The following is a 22,380-nucleotide window of genomic DNA, read 5'->3' on the forward strand; positions in this document are numbered from 1 at the left end:
TTACTTGTAGGATTTTGAAGGCCAACATAGGATGTGTTGCACTCTTTCATTTTATGAAACTAAACTAGCTGCCAGTAATCTCTGTTGCTGTTCTGACTCTAGTTTCAATAACCTTTGCATACACTTCATAGACTGAACACTTATACTTACTACCTTTTTATTAAAGAGAGAGTGATATTACCATCAATCCAGAATCTGTCCTAACCATCCTTCATCTTCATCTTCTATTGGTAATATCTGGCTTTGTTGTTTTCCCATTTTTCAGTTTACTTAGTTCTCTCTTACTTTTAGTGACACTAAGGGAAGATTTCCAGTCAGTAAGTGGCATTTTTTTAAATTTAAGTTATTTGCAATACTATCCCTGTAGTGTGAACCTACCAATCATGCACCGTAAGCTATACACTGGGCAAGTTGCTATTTGTGTGTCCCGTGTTTTAGTCCAATATGGGAGTGGTTCAGGCACTTGCCAAAGAAGTGGGATATCCTTGTTGTAGGCCCCCCTAACCAAAAATGACATATATGGAACTGGAAAACTGCCATCAAGGCATGTAAAGTGAGCTAGAAGTCCACCCTTAGAGTTGGAATTTTATCACCATTTACAATGTCAAAGGATGTGGTACATTGTCCGAGAAATTTTTCATTCAATAAATTCTCTTTATGTCCTCTATGCATTCAGATTTTCTTCACTTATTAATCCAGCCTTCCTATCATTAACAACACTGAGGACATCATTATCAAAGTCTGTGGCCACAGAAATTGTTATACCTTGACCACTCCAGTCTGATAGACTGTGAGATTTGACCTTTCTGGATTTACAAGAAGTTGTAATCTGTTCACCTGTTGAACCAGGTGTACCTACTGACATCTCACTCATTCTCTAAGCTTTTCCTGTGATAACATGAACTCAGCCCAGTACTTCAGCAGGACAGAGAGATTATATTAGCAAGTAAGAATGGAGTAACCTACAATAAAGATTGTAAAGTCAAAAAGAAATGAAGAAAAAGAATTAGTTACACAGAGAGCTAGTGCCTTTTGTCCAGCTAAAATCTTCACAGTACTGGGTTCAATTGTAGGGGTGAGGAAGACTCTGGCCTGGAGGATTGCTCAGTGAGTTTGGATCCCAAACATCTGTGTTCTGGTCACCTGTTGTATGAATTGGGGAAAGACACTTCATATATATATGTCCCTATTTTTAGAATGGGGAAGATGATACTGATTTCCTTTGTAAAACACGCTGAAATCAACAGAGTGAAAAGATAAATATAATTAGTAACTATCCTATTCAGAATTTTGTCTTTTCTTAGAATAGCTTTCTTAGAATAGTAATCAGACACAAATAAAAGCCCTTCAATCTTAGCTTTCCTCTACCTTCAGAAAAATATTCACTATCAACTGTCACCAAGAAAGAAAACACGGTTTTTAAGTATAAAATAGAGGAAGTGCCCAGTTCCACTTTCACACATTCAGATGAGCACTTTGGTGCCTAAAAGAGCAGTTTGGCATACATGTGTCAGTGAGCCCCTACTTTTAGGTACTTTAATTTGAAACTGGAGCTCATAATAGCTGATGTATTTTTGGGTAATAAGTCATTACAAGTCAGGCCAGAAATCCATGTTCTGTTCCTCAGCAACACCAGGTTCTCTGCCCTTCACCTGTGTTCCTTCTCACTTCACCCCCTCCTCCCTGAGAAGACATCACATGTATTCTACCTCAAGCTTGTAGGATTTCCCATTTCCAAAAAAGGCTAAACCAGAATCGCAGCATAGGTGTTTCCCCAGTTTGAATGTCTTCATTCTATTCCAGTGGTGAATTAGTTGACTATTCTTTTATCCATGTAGCCAGCATCTTCTTTTCCTTATCTTCCCAATCCTGAATTGTGTCAGCTCCATATCAACACAGGAGTCATGCTATATCAATTCTGAATCAGGCCCTCTTGCACGGTAGTGCATTGTGTGGCTGCCACAAGATGGGACTGGCTCGTAAAACATCTCTTTATGTACTTTATTACTTAAACTCTTTTATTTGCCTGCAGGAGCCCTTTAACAAAATCACATTGAATTGACTTTCTCACACCAAATCAAATCTCCCTGGTCCCAGTTCAGTTGTCTTTGTCAATATGTATTTTATAAATGGAGTGAATTAACAGATGCTGTTGGAACAGAACTGCTGGGGTAGCGTTTATGTTTTTACTGCTCTCTCTGGGCAGATGAGTTGTGTAGGAGTGTAATACAGGTATCTTGGGATGAAAGTTATGTTCTTCATTTCAGTGTATATGTATTCTTAACAGTTTTTTACTTAAATATATATTTTTAAATACCTTTATACCTTTTTTCTTTTTAAAGTGTTTGCCTATATTGCTCGATCATGTATACCATTTTACTTTAGAATGGGTTATGGTGACATTTTTCGCTATTAAAGAATGCAAACAGTACCTTTTTCATCACTCACAGTTTTGCTGTGAACACACAGTTTGCCATGAGCAGCAAAGAACTGAACACAAATATACATTTGAAATGTGAATTTGTTCCATAACTAGTCAATTTAAAAAAAATCTTACTATGTTGCATTAAACTTAAAACAGACCATAGTTCTGTATCATATCATATGTCATACCCAATATACTTTTTGCTTAATTTCTTGTAGTCATTCAGGCTTGCAAAACCATCATGAAATGTACCAGCCAGGCAAAAAATCTCCTTTTCCCCTACCCCTATTATGAAAATGATTGCAATGAAAAAACATACTGTCACATTAAAAACATAATTTACTTATCCCAAGCAAACGTCTGAATAGAATTTTGTGAGAGTATGTTAATTGATAAATTGCTAAGTGTATATTGCTTCCATTGTCTGCCAGAGATGTAGGTAATATGGTTGGCCTTATCTTAGAGCTGAAATGCTTTTGATGCAGTGATTTGTGCCTGGACAATGGGTACTATGATTAAAAATGTAGTGTCAAATTCTTTCATTGATAAGTTTTAGGTTTTTGAAGAGTTTAGGGAAAGGAGGAAAAAGAAAACATTGTCAGGAAATGTTCCAACAGTGTTAAAAAATTGTTCACATATTTTAACTTATCGTACATGAATAGTCTAGTTAAAATCAACTTGACTGCAGACTCTATACCCGGGTTTGCAATGCCTGTTTGTCTAAGGAAGGTCTTAATTTATTGTTTGCTACTATCTAATCTTTTGGGAGATATAGTCCTGTCATCACAGGCAGTCTTTTGCATCTCAGATTACTATAAAATTATTTTTTTCAGTATCTTCTTTTTTATTTTATGTTATTTTATTTTATCCCTTTCTCATGCTGGGCTTCGTACCTGGGGTGACCATAGAGACATCTACTGGCAAACGCTGGCAATGATGCCACTACATATAATATATCTTTTCAACCCTACCACAGCATATAATCAGACAAAGTTTTCTGATCTTGGGTATCAGGCATAGAATAAACAGAAACCAATCCTGATTTTCCCTTTTCTCTTTAATAAATTACCACTACCCCTGACGTGCCATGATCTCAAAACACGCTACTCTGTACAACTGAGATTTCCAATCTGTAGTGGCTGCAATACCCGCTTTCAAGCCAAATATTTCTGGAGTAGCTTGCAGTGTACACTGGCTCTGTATTTTGTTGATCCTCTATTTTGGCTTGGAAGCTTAAGCCTTTTAATTCTCATTCTTCCTTTTGAAACCATTGGTTTTGCAGATTTACTAAATTAGTAATTCATCACCAAGCTATGTTTGTAAACTTTTCAAGTTGCAGGGATGAGCATGAAACAATTTGTTGACAGAAACCACTGTGAGTAAGGAATACTTTTCTAATCTCTACATTTTCTTTTCGATATATTGCATTATATAACTCCAAAAAATACACACATACAACATGGCACAAGCTTTCCAGCTGATTGCAAATAAATATTTAGTATTTTGATAAAATCAGCAGCTTCTCCATCTTTCAGCAATTGAATGAAGAGATTTTGGAAGGTAAATCAATCTATCAATATTACATGGGCCTATTTTGTTTTTCTTGGGGCATATTTAAAATTGTACATTTGCAGTGTCAAGGTTCAAAAGTCAAGTGCTACATGTGATAAATTAGGTAGGGGTCAAAGGCTATGCAATGCAGTTTCAGAAGATTGTCTATCTCTGCCTTTGCAGCTCATTCATGCTGAAGTGATGCACTATGGGAATTACTACCAAACTCTGCTCTGCAACATCTGCTCTCCCTAAGTGAGTTAGTGCACGTCAGACATCTTTATGTCAGAATATTGCAGTGATGGATGCAGTCTTCAGAAAATGCTGCATAAAAATCTGGTGTGCCGTTCTGGCCATTAAGTGAAATTACTATTTAAATTAATGGCGCTGTCACAGTTTATCTGTGCAAAGAATGAACGCTGATTAGGGTATTAAGTAATTAGCAATTTATCACACTGGAACAAGGTTGATAATAATTAAAGAAGTAATGGTTTACCAAAGAAACTAGAAAGGGAGTCACTTCTTGTTATGTTAGTGAAATCTTGGCTGAAAAATTTAATTCAGTTAAACAAAGATGAGGTTCTCAGAGAACGAAAGCAGCATTGTTTTTCGATATAAAATCAGTTCATTATCAAAATTTTAGTTTGCCTGTCAAAAGTCCCTCAGAGCTATCAGATGGCTGATTATTAGTATTGAATTGGGTCAGTGTCTGCATTTATTTTCTACTTAAAATGTAGTGTCACTGTAGCACAAGTAGACGAGGGAAGAATTCAACTGTTAGAAAGCTGGTTTTCCAATTTTGATTGCAATGGAAGGACTCAATCCTGCAAAAGGTCATCATACTTTATTATCACTTTACTATCTTGGGTAGTCCCAGTGACTTGATGGAACTACTCACCTGAGTAAATGGTTGTAGAATCATCTCTTGAAAGAGCAATGTTTGTTGTCTTTTACCTAAAACAAAACTGCTGCGAGAAATGGCAGTAAAGGGACACAAGTTTCCATTGAAACGTCTGAATAGGAGAATACAGTGGTAAAGTCAAATATGGATAAGGTTGACTATGACTTCCATTTTATTTTGTCATCTTGTTCTCCTTACAGTACAATCATTCCATCATGGTTATGTTATTAATTAGATTTCCTACTGTACTTTACTAATATGACAGATTTTAATATAACCTGACTGAGCTAAAATTTATCCCTGTCTTTTTTTCTTTTTAGGGGGTGGGGGGATAGGTGAGGGAAATGACAAATTAAAAACAAATGATTTAGCAAACTTGTAAATAAATATGTAAAATGTATGAAAATGTGCCCTGCTTTTGGGTGCTTTATGCCTTCTCAGCACTTGAGAAACAGTTTTCATTTGAAAAGAAAATTAAATTATGTAAAGAAAAAATTGCATGCCATTTTTCAGGTTACTAATTCCAATTAGATATGAGAAATAAATCAAGATAGTAACTTCTTTTTTTCGAGAGAATGGAACCTTGATACTTTGTATTTGGAAAGTCTCCTATTTAGTGCTGTATGAATAGTATGAGTCTACCTCTGAGCCTTTTAGATGGGGCCAGATACAAATCTAATAAAGAAGCACAAATAAGTATACTTCAAGACTTTTTTGTTAGAAGACTATTGTTATTGGTATCTCACCATTATTTAACTGTCTGTCTTGATCAAAGACCATTTAGAGGTGAATGAGCTACTATTTTGCATACCCTAGCCTACAAGCAAAAGATTGTCGTTCTTAAGGGTGACTGAATTTCCACAAAGTAGATTAGCTGTTCTTTGATACCTGTCTTTGACCTGCTATGTAATGCACTGCAAAATACTTCATAACCAGCTCAGGGGCTTTAAGCTGATTCCAGAGGACCCCTATCTGCTTTTGTTAATTATTTTCAAGTGTATCTGGACCCTATCTAGTTATACACAGTTCCAGCTCAGCCTCACTCATTCATCTTTATACTATACTTCAGAGAAACCTCATAACTTTTTTCTCCCCCACCCCTTTTCCTATTCATATATAATGTTTTACTGTTGCAGGAATGTTCTGTTGTGGACAGGAATATCTGAATATGTCAGATACCATATGCTGTTCTGCTTCCAGTGGTGAGTCTAAAGCACATGTTAAGAAGAATGACCCAGTGCCAGTAAAATGCTGTGAAACTGAACTTATTCCAAAGAGCAAGGAATGCTGTAATGGAGTTGGATATAATCCTTTGAAATATGTTTGCTCTGACAAGATTTCAGCTGGAATGATGATGAAGGTAATTGATAGAAAACCTCTCAGTGGCTCTGATTTGGCAATGGAAAGAGAAATACATTGTTCATAACTATTTTTCTAAAATAGGAATATAAAAACTCCTGTGTGCATTATTCATTTTCACATTACATTCGTATTAATACCGAATGAGTTCACAATGATTGATGTTATTGCAATGAATTCTAAAGGAATTAATAATGATTAGCTGCTTCTTGTGAAGTGTAGCCCAGCACTTCAGATTAGGATAAGGACTAAAAGTTGGCATGCCAGCAGGGCTGGCATGAATAGCAAGTATCAATTGTATGACCACTGTTTGATTGCTAATCATACTACCTCAGTGAAAATTAAAGCTGAAGCAGTGAGGGGTTTATTTTTATTAAATAATCCTCTCTCTAATTTGGGCAGAATGCATATTTGTGACTTTTATAGAGATATTGTATAGTAATATCTTTTTTCAGAAATGTCTAACACAATTCAAGTGGTTGATACGATTCTCTATCATGTTAGCTAATATTCTACATAACAGGATTATAATGTTTATGGATTAAATCCCAGTTTCATAAATATGAATGAAAACTGTGGCATTTACTTTTGTGGAATTGAGGCATCTGCCTTCAGGTTTAATAGCAATGGTGAGAATATTACTTACGTGACACTTTTCATCTAAAAGTTCTCAAATCACTCATAAATACTAATTACTTAAATAATTACTTAAGCTACACCACACCTTAGTAGGTAGGTAAAACCTATACTGTTTTATAAACAATGTAAACATTTTGGGCCCTGGGCACCGATCACTTAAAACCCCATTTGAAGTCCAGAAAAATGGGGATTGACATTCTGAAACCCCCTCCCCCTCTCCCCCCACAAAGCTAAGACATCAAAAATTATTGGCCACTTGAAAATGTGGCTATATATGGCTCACCCAAATCGAAGCTGAACCTGGAATCAGTGGCAAAGGTGAAAGTAGAGCCCAGGATACCTGGCTTGCAGGCCCTCTCTGTGGCTACTCAAAATTTCTCCTGAATTGGTTGAGCAGAATTCTGAAAATGCTTCCATTAAATAGAAGAATAGATTAAGAGGGGGATTAAATTAACCATGAGTCAAAACTGGCCAAGATACTGAAATCCTATTAAAAGTTGTCTTCAGCATGGACATTATTGAAAAGTAGGATTAACAACTTCTAAAATTAACAGGGAGCTGAGAAAGAAAAATACTTGAAAAATGTTAAAATATACGGATTAGCTGAACCAGATGCCAGGCCTTCTAGATTCCTCACTTGTGAGGAGTTGCTTCTGGGATGCTGGGCTGCAGAAGTCTGGGAATTAGCTATTGATCTGATGTAATATTTAATAATTAATAACAAAAATAATGATAAAGCTGGAGAATCTCCAGAGCATGAGGAAAGGAATGAAGAGTTATCCTGCCCGTTTACATTCCCTAAAGATTCTGCTTTCTAGCAAACATCTAGGTCCCATTTCTACAAAGAACTGTGCAGAGGGATTCCTGAAAAGTAACAAAATCATGAACATTGAAGTGGTTGGATTTATAGTGTCCAACTCAGCGGCTTTAGTAAATGGCACAGAGTGCATTCAGCTTCTCATGAGTGCTTAGCACTTTGCGCAACTGAGATCATGCATTCTGATCCAGTTTTTAAGAGTGCATAGTTTAGCTAAAGATTTAATTTCATTCACTTTCTTCATTCGCTATCACTGTTAGTCTGAATATTTCAAACACAATTTTGTGTTAAAAAATTGCTTTTTCTGAAAAAAAAATTTGGAAAACGCTTTTTCTACAAAATTTTAGTTGCAACCATCTATAGATGCCTTTAGACAACCTATTTTTGTTTATTGTATTGAAAACAGCAAAAGGATTGTCAAAATAGTTTTAAAATAAGAAATGTGCATTTAAAAAAAAGTACATTGTAATTGAAAAAAAAAAAAGTACAGAATTTAAAAATAGGTCCATTCTGAGCCTGGCAAGCAGAGGCATAACTAGGAATTTGGTGTCCTTGGTGGGGTAGAGTAAGTCAAACACTTATGTCCTCATACATAGGCCATGGGCAGCTGCTGCTGTCATGGTGCAAGCTCCGTGAAGTGGGACAGACATTAGCAGTGGCACAGACCCCCCTGGGGACTGCCATTCTGGCGTGTAAATCAATACTCAAGGCTGATGTCCTGCTCACCCACCTCTTCTTGCATTACTGCCTGTGAGTCAGAATAAATTTCATAGTTCTGAGATTTTTCACTAAATTTAACACTAAGAAGTAGACCAGTCCTAAATTCTTCCATGTATTGGTGCCCTATCTGTTGTTTGTCTGCCACCTTAATCCACAAACTAGTCTTCCTGCTTTTGGAATAAAGGAGCTCCCTTTTGTATCAGTGCATTTGCTAGTATTCAAAATGAATCATTAGCTCCCAGAGAGAGGTGAGTCACCTCTGAGCTTGCCAGTGCACTTAGTTTATGTGAAACAAAATGGCTGAAAGGGGCAGTGATTAAAACATTTGGTAATCCCTTGTTACATGTGTCTCTCACTGGACAATTGGGCAAAGATTTGGCCATTTCCAAATTAGTGAAATGTGTTTATTAAAATACAGGGAACTGTGCATATTTTAAATGATTTTTTGCTTGCTTTCACTACATAGGATGGTAAGTCTATATATCAAACAGATGACAATTCTAATATTGAAATGATGGAAATTCTAGGACGGATCCTGGCTTATACTATATATCAAAGTAATTTCATTAGAAACTGCCAAGTCTTGAGAATAAACATTACTTAACGTTTGATAATCGTCCAACAAAATTATGTCATAGGGTGAATTAAGGAAGCATCACATATGAGCTATTAATTTGTTTTCCTTTCTAAAGTTCATAGCTTAATGCGTAAGAATAATTGCAGCAAATACTATAGTTTCTTCCTTCCTGAAGTTGTCTATATATTTTTAGAGTTATTTCTCTCTTCTTTGTGGCTTCTTGAAAGTGGTTTCCATTAAAATTGTTGTAATAATGGTAGGTATTAAATGTGCATTTACAATTGTATGGATTTTGTTCAATATGGGCTAAATCCTGCCCTTCATCCATAGCTGTGGAAGCCCATACTGCAGTAAAACTATGGCAAATTTGGGGTGTGGAGTGCCATTTATCTGGGCTTTATACTGAGTTCTCATTTTGAGTAGTACAAAGACCATTTTTGTGATGATTAATTGCCTTTGTCTCTATGTACAGCTATGTATGCGGGCTGGAAGTCTGCTAACATCCACTGTGCCTGGTCCTTACAAAGAAGGCACATTCAGTTTGTGGGAGAGCATTGTATTCCCTTTCATATACATGTTGACTCTTCCCCTTTTGATAAATCCAGCTAACTAGGTTTCCTGTGAGTAAGAAGATTTGTTGATGTTGTAGCAAAAGGACATCAGAATAATTGTTGATGTTTTTGGAAAATGCCACAGAAGCACTAATGGCAAAGCAGGACACACAGGCTCTGTGTGTGGTTCTCTTCCAAACTCTAAAAAGTATGGTGCTCACTGCATCTATTTGATCTGGATGAATGGCTCAGTCGGCTCATTCTCCTCTAAATAAATAAGACTGTTGGTTCAAAGAGGACAGTGAATAGTGACATTTACATTTTCAAATCTCGTCACTGAGAGAGGTAAGAAAGATAATTTTCAGTTTCTTTTTATCTCTTCATTTAAAATAATGTATGTTCCTCAGGTAGAAGACCAATGCAAAGCTAATACCTTGTGCCCCATATCCATGGCAGCAACAGCGTATTGTGGGAGGTGTGACTTTGATTCAAGTGCCCACATCTGTGCTTGGGTAAAAGGTTTTCAGAGTGCTACAGAAAAAGAGGCTGATCAAGATGTATGTCCAACTGCAGAGGAGACAGTGTACAGTGGTGGCCCAAACCGATATTCATTTACAGGTAAAAGGAAATGGGATCATTCTGTGACATATAAATCACTCTGGAATAAAAGTTTCTGACCTGGTTTTCATTATGTGTCCTATGTGAAAAGGAAGTAATGATGGACTTTCTTCATAAAGTAATCTGTTTGCTAGGGTCTGGGTAGTAACTTTAGGCAGGTGAAACTACTGGTTAGTAACAAGGTCACTAACCATACAGGAACTAATCCTAATCCCACTGAAGTCAGTGAAAGTTTTGCTATTACCATTGTCTTCAGCGGGTTCCTTCTTTAAGTCCCGACTGAGGACAACACTTAAGTGAGTGTAAGTATTTGAATAGTCTCATTGATATATACTGTACCTAGAGATGAAAAGTTTTTTTCTGTATCTAAAAAATTAGTCATGAGCAGGGCTTTTATCCGTGATTTACATGACTGTGTCGTTTTTCTTATTCTAGACTTGAACCTGGACCCCTATGTCACCTATGAGTATAGGGTAGCTGCGTGGAACAGCTATGGAAAAGGTTTCAGTGAAATCAGCAGAGCTAGAACTAAGCAAGATGTGCCCCAGGCTGTAAACCCACCAAGATGGGCCAAAGCAGACAATCGAGAAGATGCAATACTTCTAAACTGGAAAGAACCGGTTCAACCAAATGGTATTGTTTGTATATAAAAATGGTATTTCCTATGCCAGCTGTTCTAATAGAATGAAACCTGTCTCTTTCACAGCCATATTAGCATGTACAGCTAAACTCAGTATGTTCTGTAGTGGTGATATTATTCTCACACTTGTTCCTCCACTATTTGAAAAAAGCATGCATGTGAGTTTTTTGGTTTTTTGTTTTGCAAATTCATATTGCTATTTTCTTACATTCAGGATATTTGTGCTGGCTCATTCCAAGAATTTCTTCCCCTGCCAAAAAACACAACTTGATTTAATGAGAATGGGCTTCTGAAAAGGCAGGGCATTATAATATTCAGTAGTTCGGGGGATTCTTTGGAGTAATCTCTGAATGAAGTGGCTGCCTCTAAATGTGGTCTCTTAAAATGTCATGGTAATATTTTGGAATGAAAATTCTGAGTTGAACATGCCATACTGTGATCAGTGGCAAACTTTCTCTTCTGGTTTAGGTCTTATCACTCACTATATTGTTTTCCGAAATGGGATGGAGCGTTTTAGAGGAAAAGAACTGAGCTTCCTTGACACAGGTGGTATCCAGCCATATCAAGAATATTCATACCAGCTGAGAGCCTGTACTGTTGCTGGTTGTACAGACAGCAGCAAGGTCAGTGTATTTATTTTTATAGGAGTAGTTTTAGCAACAATGTTGGCATCATAAAAATGCCATTGGAAAGGTATTGTTTGAAGCATTGTATGGGTGAATGTATGAAAAACAATAGCTTGTTTGTGACTGGTTTAAAATCAGTGTGTTAACAGGTGACTGGGTTAAATCCCAATTTGTACATTTTAGCATGAAGACCCAATTGATAAGTAATACTTTAGGCCCTTCAAACCTGCAGATATGACACTGAAAGTGATATATTAAATAGGGAGCACACTTAGGTCAAGCACAAAAGAGAATGTTAAAAATATGCTTTCTTTCCCAAAAAGCGAGACTATACAAATTAATGTCCTCATTGTTTCTTATCAAGATGACTGTGACCTCTTTTTTCTCTCTCATGCTGCTCCAGTCTCATCAGCCATCTTATCACAGCTTCACTCATTAGATCCCTTCTGTGTCTTCCTGTGGCAGCACCAGATTCAGACTGCTCACCTTCAACTTTCTATACACACTACTGCCTCTGTTCATATTTTCTCTCCTCTCCCTTCCCACTCCTTGTCACTGCATCTTTTGCCTCTTTTTCCTGCTCACAGCTTCACAATGTAGCTGTCTTTCACTCTGCTCTCTAACCGTTTATCAGCCTCCAGCATCCCTTCTCATACAGCCCATGGATTTTTTGCCTTACTCATAGTCACAGTGGCAGGGCTTCCTCCTGCAGCAGCAGTGAGTGTCCCAGTGAGATCAGAAGCTCCACCACTGAAGTCAGAGCCTTAGCTGGGCTTTGTCCTCTGGTGGCAGCCAGTGAACCAGAGAGCATCGTGGGCTGGAGCCCTAGCAGCACTGTGGGTAGAAGCCCCACCACCATGGTCAGAGCTCCAGAGCAGTCTGCAAGCATCTGAAAGGCAGGGAATGAGGCCCTCCAAGTGATTTGAGTGTGAGACTATTCTTCTAAATCATGACCAAACTTTTCAAAGCTGCCTAACTGCAGAAAAATCACCCCAGAAGTACAAGGAGGTAACTGTTTTATCCACCTATTATAAGCTAACTCTTGTAGTTATAATCTCTGAAATGAGATGCTGATACCGTCACATCCACTAAGTAAGCGTATTGTCAAGGACATATATACATATAAATCATGTATCATGGTAATAATAAAAATACCTGAGAGCTCATAAAAGCAAAAGACCAAATTCTCCTCTTATACCAGAGTAAATCAGAAATAACACTCCTGAGATCTGTGGAGTTACGGAAGTGTATAATAGTCATTGGTGTTCCCATAATGGGGTTAAAGAGAACCTCGTTGTCCTTATGTAAAGCATCCAGTAATCATAAACACCTTCTACTGGTTTCCAATAGGGATCATGAAGAACTTAATTTTCCTTGTGAATGGCTTCTGGAATTTTTTGAGGGCTGGAAATATTAGGAAGGAGGAAAGCGCTAAAGTGTTGGGTATTAACCATGTCTAGCAGTAAAAAATTAGCTAGGATCAGCTGGTGCTCCTACTGCTACTCAGAAACCTCACAGGTACCTGTCTGGAAGGTCTTGCTCATGCATTCAGAGTCATGCTAATCACCAGATTTTAGGGCTTGGAGGAATTTTCCCCTGATATATGGTTGGCTAAGGCTGTTGGGCGGGGAGGGGTTACCCCTTTTTCTGCAACATGGTACATGCTAAGAATAACTCAGAGCACATAAACCCGAGAAGTTCTCTGTAACTGCAGCACCAGGATATGGTGGTCCTCTGTTGCCCTGGGGTTTTTACCTATGGCACGTGGGAGAGTTTGTTTTGTTTGTAAGGTGTTTTGTTCCTGTAGCATGTGGGGGTTGGAGTGAGTCAGAATGGATGATCCTGTGGACAAATGATTGCCTGCAACTGGGAATGACTAGACATGACAGCGTGGAAGACTCTTCCGGTTCTACAGTTCTGTGCATCTGGGAGTTTAGCACTGACCTATTTTTTGTTTCAGTTTTGAAACAATCTGAGTGAATTCTAAATCGTGCTGTCCTTTGAAAGCCTTCTGGGGTCCTTTAAAAAAAAATTAGAATCAGCAGCTATGAACTGATAACATGCAGATTTAGTGGATGCAAGGAAGTTTAGCCCCATGTTTACTGGTGCTTAAAATATAGGAAATCAGGCCATTAAAATGCAAAGACACTGAGGAACCATATGGAAGAGAGTTATCAGGAGTTCTCTAGCAAGACGTTTTTTGTTGTTTCATCCTGTGCTACACGCTACAGCTGAAATGTTGTGAACTTGTTGTTATAAACTGTAGACATAGACTTATGTAATGTATTCAAGGTCAGATTTCATTGGGAAAAAAGAAGGCTGGGGGGAAGGAGGAAAGTAACTCGTTCTTCAGGCCCTTGGTAATGATATGCCAGACCAAACAACAACATTTTAAAACAAAAGTGACATTCTCATTGATCAGAGTATCTAGTGCACTATTACAATAAATTGCTGTTTAATTTATGTGTCTTCAGGTAGTTGCAGTCACTGTCCAAGGAATCCCAAAGAGTGTTCAGCCACCAACAGTCACTGCTTTGAGCTCAACAACATTGCATTTGAGCTGGACCATACCCAGGAAACCAAATGGTATCATCAGAGAGTACCACATCAATCAAGATGGAAAAGGGCTTATATACACTGACACTGCGGGCACAATGCAGCATACTGTATCAGGTAAGGATGCAACGCTCTGGGAAGGTAATGCCCTGTTCTCAGATATAAGACCCTATTAGGGCTGTGTGAAGCTTCGGTGGCTGATTTGATTTGGCGGAGATTCGACTCGATTCAGTGGCTAAATCTCTAAATCTGAATCAAATCAGGAGACCCTTTAAATTCTCTGAATCAAATTGGAAGCCTCCGAATCAGTTTGGAGAAATTTGGAAAAATTTACTGATTCAGACATAGCGACAGCTTTAAATGTTTTTTCTACATACCTCAAGGTACCAGGTGGCTCATTAATGCTGAGATGCTGGGGTGGATGAAGCGTCTCACAGGAGCAGGGGGCGGTCTTCAGTGCACTCAGCAGTGGACCCGGAAGTGGACCAGAAGCACTTCTGGTCCACTTCTGGATCTGCCAGGGATCACGAGCCCCCCCCCCCCCCCCCCCGCAGCTCAGCGACTGGTGCCTTCTGGGTCTGGAGGGACACCCAGGGTCTCACTGTGGCCAATTGCGAAGATGGAGCGGTGCAGGGGGGAGGGCCTGTCTCTCCAGAAGTACTTCTGGTCCACTGCTGAGTTCACTTCCAACCATGTGGGGGGCCCCCTGCGCTCCTGTGGGATGTACCATCTGCCCCTACCATTGCAGCATCCACGAGCCATGCCTGGTACCTCAAGGTATATAGAAAAAACATCTAAAGCTGTGTCTATGGGTGAATCACTGATTTTCTGAATCAGCATTGAATCTTCAGATTCGGATTCATCCGAAACAAATCAGGGACAGTGATCCAAATCAACAAATCAAATAACTGTCCCCGATTCGTGCTAAATCCAAATCAAATATGGCCCATTTCACACACCCCTACTTCTTACCATATTGATACCACCACTTCTGTGTAACTTTTAAGTCCCAAGTTTTGCCTGCAGCTCAAGAAATATTTTCAGTTGGTGTCACAAACATTAATCTATTTTAATTAATGCATTTTTCCGCAGCTGGTGTCTCTTGTTTTTCTGTTAATAATAATGAATTTAATTTCCAAACATTAAAATATGCCCCATATATCAGTGGAGAACACATACTTGATGAAAAGTGTCAGACAAGACATGTTAGTTTTGTATACTTTAAGTCAGATTCTGCTCTCTGTCTCACAGTGTTAATGGAGAATTCCACTGGAGATACTCTGGATTTGCATCAGTATAAGGGAAAACAGGCTATGGTTTCTTGTATTTGAGATTACAGGAAAACAGAAACTGTGAAATCATCTTGGGAGTGGCCTGTCAGCTGGTGCTTGGAGGGTTTTGCTTTGTGTTTTTTCCTGTAACTGATTTTAGAGTATAAGCCCTTTGGTTATAGCAATAGCATCTTGCTTTTCCCTCAGCCAAGCATTTTGTTGATGCTCAATAAAGAAAAATATTCAGAAAAGCATTTGTCTCTCTTAATAATTTCCCAGAAACTCATGAACATCTACTATAGCATGTTTGTTTTGAAAGAAGCCCAGAAAGTCAATAAAGTGAGAGTACAAAAGATTTGACATTGATATTAAAGAAGTATTGCTTTCATATAATAGTCTCTTAGTAATAGTTTGGGACATGATGAAACAAAACTGAATTTAGAAATGTTTGTGGCAAGCAAAAGAGTAAAATTCTAACTTTCAGACACTTTTGCTTTTATCCTATTAGACCCTGAATCTGAGGTCTTATTTCTGCACTTGTATATTTTAAGAAAGTGTATATTTTAAGTTTTCTTTCCTTCTAACTTTAGTTGCAGTCTTGGGGGTCCTAATGGTATAGCTACTGCCCTTTCTGTTGAAGATCACCCAAGATTATAGAAGTCCCCCATAGTAGTACCATACACAAATATGAAAGCCATACAGTGTGCATTACAATTAGATGGATGTTCAAAGCATCCCGATATTTTATCTGTTAGTATAGCCATGTGCCGTAAGTTTTTCCACTTCACTATAGATTTTAAATAATGAAAGAAATAAGGAGTCCACAAAAAATGCTGCTGAAAATGTGTCCATAAAAATTTGCTTGGAAAAAGAATTAGGTGTATAGCTATAAAATTCTGTGTGCTCAATCCCAAGCTCTGATGGATTCATGCTTACCAGCTTGATGTGGCTAAATGAAAGGCAGCCTTCCCTTAAAGGGGTTCCAGGTTATATACCTAAAGAAGGTACAATATAGAGCAGCTCTGTCAGGTCTCACACTTCTGAATTTCCTAACTCTGAAGGAATCCCCACTGCTTTTTGTATTGTAGAAGCAGCCATTGAAAGGGGTACTTGGTGGGCGGGCGAGGGCAGAAGGAGGGGAGAGTCCTGACCCATTCTGTTCTTCCATCTCTGTGAACTAGGGCTAGAACTTTACCTTAAAATTTCAAACCTGGATTTTAGACTTCACACATATATTAAGGTTTGGAGGGTTTACTTCAAGCCTACTCCTAAGATGCATTTGTGTGTGTGTGTGTATGCATATGTGCATGATATATAACCCCACTTCCCATAAAAACACAACTACATATTTTAGACACCCAAATCCATATTTAGGCACCTTATTCAGGCACCAAATCAAAGAAATTTGATTTCAGGCATTGCCAGAAACTTGTAGTTTACATTAAATTCCAAGGCTTTCTTTTTCAGAAGCAGCTAAGATCTAATAATACCCTCAGATTCTGAGCAGTGTAATAAAAAATGGGCAAATAATCCACCATTACTTTTCCCTAATTATCAGCCTTATTTCAGGCTTTTCCAGTTGAGTCTCAGTTTGTTCCCCCTCTCCAAAGCCCCAGTCCCATTTTAGGCATCAAATAAGCAGAGCAACTTCAGTTCCTTGGTCCTGTGAAATAAATAACTTAAACAACTGTCCCAGAGGCATTGCATTCCTCCCTAAAAGTCTAAGGCCCCCGTATCCATCAAAGAAGAGGAAGGAGAGCATAAAATGCTGTGGTGAGCAGTGTCAAAATTATCAGTAAAATCATCTTGATTTTGTCCACGTCTGGAAGAAATGAACAACTAGCAAGACCAATTGCAGGCCATAGATCAGACTCAGATCTAAAACCAAAATAACTGTACCAGGAAATCTGAGTATTTGGGGTACTGCCAGATTTGTTTTGTTTCATGTTCCTTTGTTGTCTTCTTTAATAAATGGAGATTAGGATTGGGGTAATTAGGAAGATCATCAAAATAGGGATGGCTTCTTGTGCAATCACTTAAGAATTGCTTCTTTGAGAGAGGCGGGCAATCTGTTTTTGAAAAAGGGCTGATGACCTCCATAAGGTCACTGACTGAAACCCTATTAGAAAACACCTAATACTCTTATTTCTCCCTTAAGAAGCAGTTTCTGCCTCCAAAGGGCCTCATTTTTAGTATGAGTACAAACAAAATAGTTTTTCAGAGGCACTTGCTAGGGAGGAAAGATAAGGAACAATCTATTTTTATTTAGCAGAGCCATCCCAGTAAGCCTTCTCTGCACTGTCTTGCTAAGCCAACAAAAAAATTGTGGGGAGTATTTCTTTTGTTAGTAAGAATCAAGTCTTGCATTAGGGCATACTGTTGGATTCATGACAGTGGTTTTGCAACTTGGATAATTATTACTTTCTAAATTCACAGAATGAGCTAAATAATCAAGCTTATTTCACACATAATCTCAAATATTTGAACTAACTATTGTCTCAGCCCCTGTGGATGTGTGTTTTGATTTTCTCATCTTTTTTCAAAACCTCTGGTTTTCCCAGAGCAACAGTTGAACGTTAATGAAGCTGTAGCATTAGTCTTTCCTGAGACTTTGAATCTAGGGCCTTACAAATAACAGAGAAGAAGGCTTGCACCTTGCCACTGCACCATTGTCTTGCTGCTTATTTTTAATTACATCAAAGCTTTGGAAACATGATCCCATAAATGCTTTGTGGGAATAGCGGTGAATGCACTCATCATGTGAAATCCATAAATTGCTTATAATCCTCTCAAGATGTTAAAAAAAGCATTAAGTAATTGAAGACAGGAAGTCCTCAGTTAATTATTTAGAGGTGTTATCAATGCTTTAAGTAAACTGAAGCATTTTCTGCTATCTCACTGAGTTGAATGCCACTGGGACCTGGGGGCAGCAGCCATCATCTTCTCATATTCTCTAATGCAAACAGCACATGGCAGCTTGTCAATAAAAGACCTTTTTATATCATTTATTACTGAACACTTCCACTACCCTGTACAGAACAATTTGGATGTCAGTTATGGCATTGTTTCACTTTGTGTTACTACTACTTTACAAATGGGCCTGCTAATACTCTGTGTTGTGGGGGCAGGGGGAAGCAGGAGGGGAGGATTGACTATAAAATAATTAGGGCTATTGCTGCAAAAAGAAAGCTAAGAGTGCCCTCTTCAGCAGCAATAGCTTTGAAAATTGTACCAGTCATTCTTAACTCTATTTTTGTCCTTGACTAAAGAACCTATCCAAAATAATGTACTTTATCAATAGTTTCTGTGGACACATTAAAATAACAATTAGAAAACAAGGCTCTAGAATTTTGTGACAAAATTGCATGAAATTATTCTGTATACAGGTAGACTTCATTTAAGACTTGTAGATGGTAGGTGATAGTACAGGGCTATCATTGGTCAACCCTATCTTCATACTGTGATGAATCATTAGTAGTATTTATTGAGGAGAAAATGTGTTCAGCAATTTGACATCCTGCTGAATGAAGCACATGTGGTGGTGGCCTAGGACTGTCAGTACTGGAGATAATTGCTGACCTTGCTGGAGCCATGACCACAAGTGGAGACGAATAGTATTGGAAATGATTGATTGACTGATTGGATAATACATTCTGTAGGAACTGTTTTTGACAACCACTTGAAAAAACAGAAGATGATACAGCTGTAAATTTGACTGACTATAAAAATGGAATATTTGTAGGCTAAAATTCCAAGGAAAAACTCCCCTTTGAATTGAAATCTACTTGGAAAAATTTCACAAGTGAAATACTGTTTGACTTCTAAATTATCACATTTCTTATTGTTTATTGGTAATTACACAGCTTGCAAGCCCTTTGCAGTAGGGATTTTATCTTATGCATGTTTTAGCAAGTTCTAGGTCAAAATCCACTTTAACAAGTCGTGGGATTGCAGGAAAGGTCCACTTATGGATTAAAAATTGGTTTAAGGATAGTAAATAAGAGTGAATATATATAGTCGGCTTTCAGGATAGCAAGAGGTAAACAGTAGGGTCCAAGGGGGTCCCTCAAGAATTTGTGCTGGGATCAGTGCTTTTTAACATATTTATAAATTATTTGGAAAGGGGATGAGTAGTGAGATGCCCAAATATGTGGATCGTATAAAATTATTCAAACTGGGAAACACCAAGTCAGATTGTGAGGAACTACAGCAGGATTTTGCATTATTGAACAAATGGGCAACTAAATGGCAAATAAAATTCCTTGTAGATAAGTGTAAAGTGATGAACATGGATAAACTTCCCCTCCCTGCCCCTCAAAAAACCCCATACCTACAGTGTGGTGGGTTCTACATTAGCTGTTACCACACAAGAAAGAGATCTGGGAGTTATTGTGTACCATTTACTAAAAACATCAGCTCGATGCTCTGCAGTCTTCAAAAAAGTAAACAAAACGTTAGAAATTAAGAATAGAATTGTAAACAAAATAGAAAGTATCTTTGTGTCCCTTTATAAATCTATAGCATGTCCACACCTTGAATACTGTACCCAGTTTTGGTCCCCACAACTCAAAAAGAATATAGAAGAATTAGAGAAGGTTCAGAAAATAGCAACAAGAATGATTAGTGGTATGGAGGGGCTTCTATATGAGGAGAGACTGAAGAGGCTAGGCCGATTCAGTTTAGAAAAAGAGACACTTGATGAGAGGCATGATAAAGGTTTATAAAATACTGGCTCTGTACAGACATTTGGGGAGGTTAATTCAAGTTAAAAATGGCCATTCAATCTAAGGTAATTTGGGATGGGGGGCTAGCAGGGACCCTTGGGGAGGATCAGGAGGGAAAGCAAGCTCTGGAGCGGGGAGCAGGGAATCCACAAGGTAAATCAGGGGGAAGGCAGGGTCTGCAGGGGGGATCAGAGGGACAGGAGGTATTTGTGGAGTGTTTGCCATTTTTATACCTCTCTATGGCTAGGGACAGAAATTATGTATAACCCAGTATAAGAGATCAGAAACCAGTTCAAATCTGTAGCACAACAGAAGTTCAGGGCACATAACCCACTTTCCAAATGGCTAAAACCAGTTTAAGATAAGCCTGGATGGACATAGTATCAGACTTCACTGATTTAGGTTAAATCAGTTTATTGAACTTCTGTTCCAGATCCCCTCCAGATTCAAGGTATCTCAAAGTTCCTCAGCATCCCACAATGCTTTACACCTCCCATACAACCCCCTCCCCCTCGCAGGATGGGTAGGATAGCCTTGGTCCACGCTGTCTTCTCCAACTGAGCAGGGAGGCATGCTCTAGCACCCCAAAGCTTCTGCCCTGGGCCACTGCAAGCATGTGGCTTCATTTTTGGAATCAAAAGAGAATGTGTGTTCACTTGCTTATCAGTTCAATCTATGCAGCTTAGACTAAACTGAGAAGATTGAAACAATTCAGCCTTGGGCTTTTTGATTATCTGTACTTAGCCTGTCTTGAACTTCTGTACAGTTACCAGTGTAGCCCAATGGCTGGGAAAGCCCAGCTGCTTGCCCAAGCCCCAGGGATGTGCTTGTCCTACTTATCTTTCCCCCCCACTGGCACCAGGGTGTTTTTAGCACCCCCCAACACCTTCTGCCGCCCCAAGATATACAATCTCCCCCCCCAGGGATGAGCCCTAGGGTTGCTTTGGGAACTGTACAGAAGTTCAAGACAGTAAGAATGGTCTAAAAATGGCTAACCTATGCTAAGTTAGGGTACCTCAGAGGTAAGGTTAACTTAAATCAGGTTGACCAGTTTTAGACTGCTCTAACGCATGAACTTCTGTGCAGTTCTCACTTAGATCAACCTAACTAGGGATCTAAAGGTGCAGACAGAAATGACAATTTTGCCTGATCTGACTGCAGAAAGTATCTTATAGCTGTGACCAAGCATAAATGCATGGCCACAAACAGCTTAAAATGGCTGACTGGGTGAAAATCTGACCCCTTGCTTCATGAGGTATCAGATAAAGATGTCATAACATGTAGTGTCTTTTATAACTTGTGTCTGCAGAGCTCCCAGCCTGTCACTGTTTTCAGAATGGGGGGTGTGTTTCAGCCTCTCCCAGAGAGTGGGGTTGGTGTATTGCAGCCCCCCGCCTTAGGTAGGGTGGGGCTCCAACTCATCCATCCCACCCTTCAACACCAGCTGGGGAACCCCAAGAATGAGCTTCCTCCACTGCCCTTCCCCCCCTCCCATTCTGAAAACAGCACTAGCAAAGAGCCCTGGCCTTTGCAACGGGAACCTGGCTGCAGGCTTTCAGCCAGAAGCTAGATTCCCTCCCACCACGAAACCTACAGTGAACTTCTGTTTGGTCTAAGGTAATGTTGTAACTGAGACTGCTTTGCAAAAATGGCTTTGAGTTACAGGTGGGAGCTGCACTTGTTTGCACCTGACATGTAAGGTTTGCACCTGGGTGAACTAAGTTAGATCTGGTGGCCATTTTTAATGCAATCTGACATGCCCTAACCTCCCCAAACATCTCTATGTACCCACTAAGTGGTAGAGAGAAAGTAAATAGGGATTTTTTATTTACTATCTCTCAAAAAAGAAGATCTAAGGGTCACAAAGTTAAACTAGTATGTAGTAAGTGTAAAAGGAACAAAAACCATTCTTTTTTACACAGTACATAATTAAAATGTGGAACCGACAGTTCAACCAGATTCAAAATGGGATTGGAAAAACTCTTAGAGAAGAGGCACATCAGTAGCTATTGAACATGGGAGGTAGGGGTACATCCTCTGAACCAGAACTTCCTGGACCTTAAATGCTGGAGGCTGCAAGGAACAAGGGACAAATTGGTCATACCCTGTTCACTCCCTTTCCACATCTACTCTCTGCCACTATGTGACACAGGATACTGGGGAAGATGGAGCTATGGTCTGACCCAGTTAATGGCAGTTATAATGTTCTAACAATTCACATGTAAGACTAGAAATTTTCAGGCATCCAAATTTTTCCAATAAATGTGGGGAAACTTTGCCCACTCTCTCTGTTACATTCCATGTTCTTTCCTTAATATACAGCTGCAAATGAGTATGCTCTCTTATACATGTTTCCTTTAAAAGTGAACATGACTCCCTTTAGGGGAATTCAAGTAATTTGTTGC

The 22,380-nt window shown here is 38.8% G+C and overlaps 1 protein-coding gene across 1 annotated transcript in view; it reads left to right on the forward strand.

The window, feature by feature from the left end:
• Nucleotides 1–22,380, forward strand: part of USH2A (usherin) — a 653,616-nt gene that overhangs the window by 504,541 nt on the left and 126,695 nt on the right. Inside the window, exons 50-54 of the mRNA XM_090031530.1 lie at nt 6,014–6,237; nt 9,948–10,158; nt 10,594–10,791; nt 11,267–11,421; nt 13,899–14,097. Coding sequence (XP_089887656.1) covers nt 6,014–6,237; nt 9,948–10,158; nt 10,594–10,791; nt 11,267–11,421; nt 13,899–14,097 — 987 coding nt within the window. The remainder of the gene's footprint in view (nt 1–6,013; nt 6,238–9,947; nt 10,159–10,593; nt 10,792–11,266; nt 11,422–13,898; nt 14,098–22,380) is intronic.

Source organism: Crocodylus siamensis, chromosome 1 (genome assembly GCF_052110815.1).
Source record: "Crocodylus siamensis isolate JL-2025a chromosome 1, ASM5211081v1, whole genome shotgun sequence".
NCBI classification, from domain to species: Eukaryota; Metazoa; Chordata; order Crocodylia; family Crocodylidae; genus Crocodylus; species Crocodylus siamensis.